The sequence below is a fragment of the Vulpes lagopus genome, chromosome 12, assembly GCF_018345385.1.
Source record: "Vulpes lagopus strain Blue_001 chromosome 12, ASM1834538v1, whole genome shotgun sequence".
Lineage (NCBI taxonomy): Eukaryota > Metazoa > Chordata > Mammalia > Carnivora > Canidae > Vulpes > Vulpes lagopus.
The window spans coordinates 78,700,052-78,708,589 of NC_054835.1; the positions used below are offsets into that span (position 1 = coordinate 78,700,052).

General features: G+C 37.6%; 1 protein-coding gene across 1 annotated transcript; it reads right to left on the reverse strand.

The window, feature by feature from the left end:
• Nucleotides 1-997: 997 nt before the first annotated feature.
• On the reverse strand, nt 998-1,906 carry LOC121474070 (developmental pluripotency-associated protein 4-like). The gene is made up of 2 exons (XM_041726880.1): nt 1,607-1,906; nt 998-1,534 (listed from the first exon to the last, which is right to left on the reverse strand). The coding sequence occupies exons 1-2, from the start codon at nt 1,904-1,906 to the stop codon at nt 998-1,000; spliced, it is 837 nt and encodes a 278-aa protein (XP_041582814.1).
• Between the last annotated feature and the right edge of the window lie 6,632 nt (nt 1,907-8,538).

Here is an 8,538-nt window from a genome sequence, read left to right on the forward strand (position 1 = left end):
CAAGTGAAAAAAAATATTTTCTAAGAACCGCAGGACTATAAATTTAGGAAGGACACAAAAAATTCTAAATGAATCAAACTCATCAAATTATATACATTAAATGTATAGCTTTTTTTTTTTTTAAAGTTACTCATACTTCATTGAGTGGTTTTAAAAAAGAATCATGCCAAAGAAAATCATGATTTTTAGCTTAATCCTGAGTTAATATTAAGAATTTGCCCACAATGCATATGGCCTCCTATATACAATAGATGATTTTATATACAATTTAAAAAATCTAATACATTATGAATTTATGATTCAGAAGTACCCTTAAATATTTTTAAGCAGGAGAAACACACAAGATAGTTACAAGTAGAAATAATACCCGCAAAGTGTTCCATATTATTATCCCAGAGACATACCATAGAGGTCTCAGGTTATTAAGAAAACATCAAAAAATGTTTTCTATATTAAGAGTATGTTTTTGGGAGTGGGAAAGAATAACAGCTTTCCCTTTGGTTTAAAATACTCAACAGCCTGAAGTCACGAACCTAAGAGGGTGTAGCCGTCTCTGGAGGAGTTGGAATTGCAGAGAAATCCAGCGTGGAAGCACACCTGTGCTTTCCACTCCACCTCCCACCCCCAAATCCTCTGCCAGGCGGGGCTCAGGTTCCCACTTTAAAAGAAGTTAAGGTCACTTCTATTTCAGAAGGGCAAACGTTTGGTATTATGAATGACTTTTTCTTCTTACTAAGTAGAATGAATGGTAATTTCTGAAATGCTCTTCCAATTTAAAATCTAATTGCTCCTGCATCTCAACCCATGAAGCCACAGGCCCCATGGAGGTTGGAGGGTAACATCTGCAATGCACTAGCCTGTGCCCCTGTAAGCAGGAAGCATGGAGGGTGTGAGCAGCCTACAGTCCGGCCATCAGTGTCACCACGGAGTTGATTGTAGTTCTCTTTGTACCATTGGTTGTAATCACAGCTGTGTCCCTTTTCTTGCTATCGAAAGCTCATTGGAGGCTTTTCATTAACACCTTATTCCTGCGAACACATTTGGGGCACAGCATATTGTCCTCCAGCTGTGGGGGTGGAAAGTTACAAGCGGGGAGCAAGAAGAGGGCGCATACTCTCCCCCGCTTTTCAGGCACCCAGGCTTGTCCTGCATGAAATTGCAGGTGAACCCAACCTTCTGTGCCTGCAGACATACTTCTCCCATGGACCACACACCACTTGGCACCGTGGGCCTCCTGTGGCGATGCCACTGTCTCCATCTTCCCAGCCCTGGCTGCAATTCTGGACCAGGAGGCAAACACGGAATCTGGGGCCGAAGTGGTCACAACAACAGTATTGACCCCCTCGAGGAGAGCATCAGACCCCTCAGGGGGACCAGCCACTTCAGGAGAGTAGGTTCCATCAGAAGGTATCTTTGTTCCAGGACTTTCCAGAGACATTTCCCCCTTGTCCATCATCAACCTTCTTTGTGTCTGGGTGAGAATCTTGGCCTCCTCTGCGGTGACAGGAATGTTCGTCTTTTGATCTGGGTAAGCCTATTCGCAGGTTCGCTTATATACATCTGATTTCTGGCCTTTGGTGCTCAGCTTGAGTTCTTGGCACCAGGCCCGCAGGATGTCTCGGTGAAGCAAGTTGGCCGGTGGCAGTTTCGAAGGTAATGGAGGAACTGGGATTTTCTTCCGAATTCTTACTCTTGTACTCTCTTGTGCCGTCTTTTCTGAACAGGAAGCTTTGCCTTCTTTCATAGATCTCTTCCATTTGGTCCCACTTGCTGAGGTTCCTGGTAACTTTGGTTCACCATACGCCTGCTGTTTCTCTTTGGCTTCTTCGGATACAGGTTGGGATTGGCCAGCCAGGTAGTCTTCCCCCGACTTCGTGGAGCCCTTTTTGCCTTTTGCTTTCTCCATATCCAGAGAGAAGTCAAGGTTGACAAAAAGTCTTACTCCTGAAATGGCCCCGGGCCCAAAATTGCTCTGATGTAAGTGTTTTTAAGCTTGATGTAGTCACTGAGTTCCCTATGTCTATTGTCATTTTGCATAAATATATTTTTTTCTCTTACCTACTCAGTTTGAATACTTTCTTTTACTCTGTCCTCCAGGTCACTGATTCGTTCTACCTTTTCTAGACTGCTATTTATTCCATCTAGTATATTTTTAATTTCACTCATTGTGTTCTTTATCACTGATTGGTTACTTTTTTATCTCTAAAGGAGTAGAGTAAGGGAGTCACTGATGCCCTCCACTTGTCTCAAGTCCAAAGAGTATCTTTATCTTTATTTAAAGATCATTACTTTAAATTTTGTATCAGACAGATTACTTATCTCCATTTTTCTTAGGTTTCTTGCTGTGATTTTGTCCTATTCTTTCATTTGGGACCTATTTCTCTCTCTCCTCATTTTATGTAACTCTCTTTCTCTGTGTAAGGAAAGTTAGCTACATCTCTTGCTCCTGAAAGTAGTAGGCAGGCTGCACACTCTTAAAAAGATGGTGCTGTTCTTTTTCAGCAGGGAATGTGTAGCCACTGCTGAAAACAAGGGAGCCAGAGCATGTCAGCAAAGGGTGCATGGATGGGGGTTCAGTTTTAAAAAGGTGTGTACATTTTCTGTAGGAGGTGACCAGCCACCACCATGGAACTGAGGTCCTGCAACTCGTGTAGTTAGGGGACTCAGTGTTGGCAAAATTCATGCAGGTCTTCTGGGAGAGGAGACCTACAGCACCAGGACTGAGGCAGACCACTTTGGAGGGGGTATGGTGCTGTGCAAGCATGTCAGGTAATGAATTTCAACATCTCACTGGTTCCTGGAGGTGGCCGTTTCTTTATTCTGCAGAGTCGGGGAGGGAAATGGTACCTGGAGCTCCTGTGTTCCTAGAGAAGTCCCTCAGGAAACTCTGAGATGTATAAATAGCTCTCCCTCCTGTATGTATGTCCCAGGTGATTTTCAAACTGTTGCTTCTGTGCTGTATTTCTGAAGGCAGTTTGTGGTGCTTTCTCTTTAAGGGCAGGGACTCTGCTTCCTACCACCCTCTAGGTTCTCTCAGAACCAAACACTATGATTTTTAAAGATCCAGACTCTAAGTCCAGCTGGTTGTAAGAACTTAGATAATTTGGCATGTCTGATTTTCTTAGCCACATGGTATGGGGATTCATCTTCCCTGTGCAGTTGCCCAGTATGATAATCTGTTTTCACCCCTCTCCATACCTGTGGCTCCCTCCTTCTGGTGGCCAGACCCATGGAGTTTAGCTCACTACATCTTTGCCCTTCTACCGTCTTCAGTGTTGGCTTCTCTCTACATTTAGTTGTGGAATTTTTCTGCAACTCTTTGAGTACCTTACCAGGATTTTTTTTACACTGATGTGAGTGTTATCTAGTTGTATCCCTCAGGCGAGTTGAATTTAGGGTCCTCTCACTTTACTATGTTCCCAAGAAGTTCCTGTTTCTAGTTTTTTTATTTTTATTTATTTATTTTTAACTGGCAAATAGTACTGCAGTTAACATCTTTAATCTTCATATGCCTACTTGGCAGGGTTATAGTATAGGTAGGGGATATAGGCTTATAATTTTGGAAGGAAAGGAAGAGGTTTTTGATAAAATGCCCTCAATAGTAAAGAGTAACAAAAATTCTCCTAAGATATAAAATTTCATATATATGTGTGAAATCATGCATAGGACTCCTTCTTTCCTCTCTACTTTCTCTGCCCCCCCCCCTTATTTTCTCCTTTCTTCCGAAGTCCCTACCTTCCTTCCACAGATATTTGAGAGCCTGTTATTTGTCAGGCACTATTTTAGACACTTGGTATATAACAGTCAATGATGCAGAGAATCCTGAACGCCTGGGCTCAAACCCAGTATTAATCTAGGAGGTCTGTTTCTTCTTAGGTCTTCTGACAGATGCAAATCCTTATATTTTTGCCTTTCAGCTCTGTTGGTCACTTAACTGTACAACACTTATACACTTTTAAGAGATATAGAACCTTTATCTATTTTTCAATAATAGAACAACATTTTGAAATGCCTCGAAACATAAGTCTAACCAGTAGTATCTTGCGCATAGCAAAAAGGGCATTGTGGATAGAGAAAACTAAGTCAAAAAAGGCAAATGTGATTACACGCATATTGTGTCCTGAAAATTGCAAATATTTGCAATGACTGAAGAGGAAATAGGTGTAGGGATCTAGTAGAGTTACATCTGCAAAAGCAGATTGGGCCATAATGTAGATTGCTACTTTGATGATCAGTCTCACGTTTTAAGAACATTACTTTTCTTTTCTTTCCTTTTTTAAATGGGTTAAGTATTTCTGTTAATTGCCATTCTTTAAATTTCATTTATTCAACAATTTTCCCTGTGCCAACTGTGCAAAGGTAAATGTCCAATACATTACGCTGTGAGAATTGCTGAAATTATGACTAAAATTTTTATAAAATATAATGATCCCTGAATTCAACTTACTCTATACATTAAATCCACAGAGATTTATTCCACTTAATTTTCACATTGACAAACGAAATGTTCCTACCATCCTATATGTAACTAGACAAAGATAATAACACCAATTCATGTAGAAAATAAGTTAGAATTATTATTTTATTATTTATTATTGTTAGGTTTTTTTGCCCAAATCTATAATATTTATCTTTGTACAGAAAATAAGAAAAAAAACACATAAAATATAATTATCATTTTGTTTTTGTTGTCCAAATTATATTAGATACATTATATATTTTTTATTTTTTAACTTGTTGCTGACTCTTTAAATCTAGTTGGGTGGACAACTCAAGTGCTTATTTTCACATTGCTTAGGCTGGAAATGAAAGGAACCATCTCAGCTATAATAATTAACTTGAAAGTATTACTGGATCATTGTTGTCATTCATATGGTCTATATAATATTAACAAATGGAAACAGAAGACATTCTTTAAGAGTGTTTGAACTAGAGAGGTCCATTTTACTAGAAGTAAAATTGTATTTAAAGTTCATTTAACTGAGCATTTTAGGATAGACAATTAGAAATATCTCTGGGCAGAACCCACAGAGGGTATTAATTTGTTAAGGGTATTAGTTGCTAAGGTATTACTTTGGCATCATAGCTTTTACTCTGAAATTCAGGCAGCAGGCAGTGCCCATTCCTCTTAAGATTTTGCTTCTACTTTCTGCTGACACCATTAAAATTTCTAGAGTTGTTTATAGTAGAGAGGATTAAAGACAATGGCAAAACCAAGAGTCACTAAAGGATAATGATGTAGGCATAGGAAAGATACACATGATAGACCAGGTGAATTGGTAATGAAGGAATGCTTCAAACTACTAATGCATAGTAAGGGAGAGTCAAAAACCTGAAACATAATATGTGGGATAAAGTGAAACAATTGAACTCATATGTAATAATTATACAGAAACCGTAAGTAATTCCTGACTTAAGAAACTGTGTGTGTGTGTGTGTGTGTGTGTGTGTGTGTTTTGGTTTTCATTTTGTTTGTTTTGTCTATTTTGATTTTTTCATGGTTTTTTTCCTTTTGCATAAAAGATCCTAGTACACCTCTCTGTGCCATCCAAAAATAGCTTTATATAGAAGCTTTCAGAGAAATCTAGTCTTTCTCAAACAGGTAATTTTAATAACCTAATTAGATTGTCTGAGTGCTTCACTGTTACAATGATAGACAATACATAAACAACCCGGGCTGTCACCTGAACACTCAGCATAGCTGAATTTGCATTTGAATAGTTGCCAGAATGTATTTTTTGCTTTTGGATCCACTGCATCATGCATTCTTTTAGTCTTTTGTAAAAGCAAAATCTGCAGCAAAATTGCAGAAAGCCTTGTTAATTCATTTTTTAATGAATAATGCCCTTTGGCATTCTCTTTGATAGTCATGGTTTGCTGGAATGAACAGCGTACACTTCTCTTTTTGGATTACTACAGCCCTTTTCAAGCTTGAATATGCCTTGGGGGTAAAATAGAGGGATATCCATTTGTACACAGGAGGGAAAGTACTTAGATGAATACCAAAATGGAGGTATTGGGGTACATAATAAATTTGCTTAGTGGAGATTGAGGACTAAGAAAGTTTGGAATAATATTTTAATAGGATATATAGATCAATGTTATGCCTTCACATACAATGTGAATTAAATACTCAGGTAGCTTCCCAGACAATATAGCAAATATTAATTTCTGATCTATGTGTTTTTTTGTTATTTGTATACTTTTATGAGTCAAAGTTCAAGTCGTTTTAATAAATACTCATATTCATTAAATGACTGTAAGAGCCCAGTTGTTGTGCAAATAACTGAGGATATAGGTAAGTATGAAATGTAATCTTTAACTCTGGGGTTTATATCACATCAGAGGAGAAAGAGAAGTTTCTAGCTAACTATGATGCAATGTGATAAGTGACATAAAAGAGACATTAATAAGTACAATCATAATAAATGGAAAAAGCAATTCTTTTGCATAGAAGGACAGCTGGACAGATTTCGTAAAACATGCAACATTTAAATTGAGAATTAAGCACTTGGTTGATTTGTGGCAGATGCAAAGAGATGTCAGGGCATTTTAGGAGGGGCAGCCCTAAAGGTAAAAATCACTGGGTCAGGGAAATTCTTGATAAATGATTAGGATGAAGATGAGGAAGGTCTGGAGAAGTACTGGGAAATGGCAAGATATGAAGCTGTGAAAATAAGATGTCAGGATCAGTTTCTGCTTAAATTTGTCTTTGTAGAAATAGCCTACACTAGTCTCTAACAATCTGGGGCCAATGATGATTCCTGAAACAATTTATGTATGTTCATTAATTGTTCAAAACAGCTACTATTGAATACCTGTGAATATTATGAGAATTTCAAATTAAAATATGATTTTAAATTACTTCCTGATCCTGTAATTCCTGTTTTGTATTATTAGCTGTGATATATTCTTTTTTTTTTTTTTTAAAGATTTTATTTATTTATTCATGAGAAACACAGAAAGGCAGAAGGAGAAGCTCCATGCAGGGAGCCCGACGCAGGACTTGATCCCCGAACTCCAGGATCACACCCTAGGCCAAAGGCAGCGCTAAACAGCTGGGCCACCCGGGCTGCCCAGCCGTGATATATTCTAATAATAATAATATCAAAATAAGCAATGAAGATCAAAATTATATAGATTTGATAGAGTGTATAGGAGTAAGGGAAAGATTCCTGTTTCATCAAAATGTTCAATCAAGGATAAGAAATTCCAAGGTCATTAAGTTTGGGAGACTAAATACTAAATTGCCTTTGACAAGAATCGCATTCAGAGTGAGGTTCTTAAAATTTTGAAATAGACAATCTTGTTTAACTGTTAAATTCACTTGTTTGAGCATATATATGTTATATATAATTTTATATTTTTATAATATGCAAACATTCTATGAAAACTAATTTACCAAAAGTCATACTTTTTGGAACATGCAGGATACTAAAAATATTTCAGAAGTGAATGGCAGGTATCAGAAATGTACCATCTACCAAACACATATGTGAATAATCAACTGGTTCCTTGTGTGTTTTTTCTCAAGTGCATTCCTTGCCTATTGGGTGCTGGGCTCTGTATAAGGGGAACTGATTATAGGCTCATTTGCCAGGTTCCTATGGCAGCAGACTAAAGGCTGATTTAAACCACTAGGAAGCAGTGGTGAACCAGGTATTCTTCCTCCTTTCTCTGGCTGTGCCTATATTCCCTCTATGTCCCCGTTCTAATAAATAGGCTCTAACTTGTGCCAGTAGCCTTCAGCTTACCCATTCCCTAGGTGTCCATGTTACCACATCCTTACATTATAATACACTTAGAGTTTGTAGTGTGATCTGCTGTTGCTATTAATACACCATCCCTAGTTTCTCTTCACAGCTCTTCCATTACTACTGTGTCAAGCTTCTTCTATTTAAAGCATTTTGAAAGAAATTTCTCTTTCCCTAGGCGGATCCTGACTAATACAACATCTTAAACATTTGTTCAACAGACACCAGATTTGTACAATTACTTTAAAGGTTATTATTATTATCTTGTTTTTTTTTTTATTTTTACAAATAAAAAAATTGAGGCTGTAGAGTATGTAATTATGAGTTTTACCGAATTCAAGATCAGTGCTAATGCACACTAAAAAATGGCATTTTGCAATGGTCCTCTCTACAAAAGCAAAGAGAAAAGCAATATGAATAAAAGTGTGCTTGAACTCACAACTGATTTCGGTCTTCTATCTCATCACCAAGACACATCATATATCTCATTAAAATTTAGGTTTGAGAACCTTGCCTTTAGGATCTTCTTCAATAGCATCCATAACCTCCCACCTCCATCTTAGAAGTCAGCATTTTCTCCTACTAGTTCAGGTTTTTAAGATGCCAGTCCTACCTATACCTTTGTAGAAAGTTGACTGAAGCTATATTTTAGTACTTTGATGGATACAGTATTGATACATAGCTCAGTATTTCTCCTTTACATTGAGATATTTTGTGTCTTGTTCTCTTGCATTGCACTTCCTCACCTGCTGTTCAGTGCTATAATTAAAATGTCAACAAACAC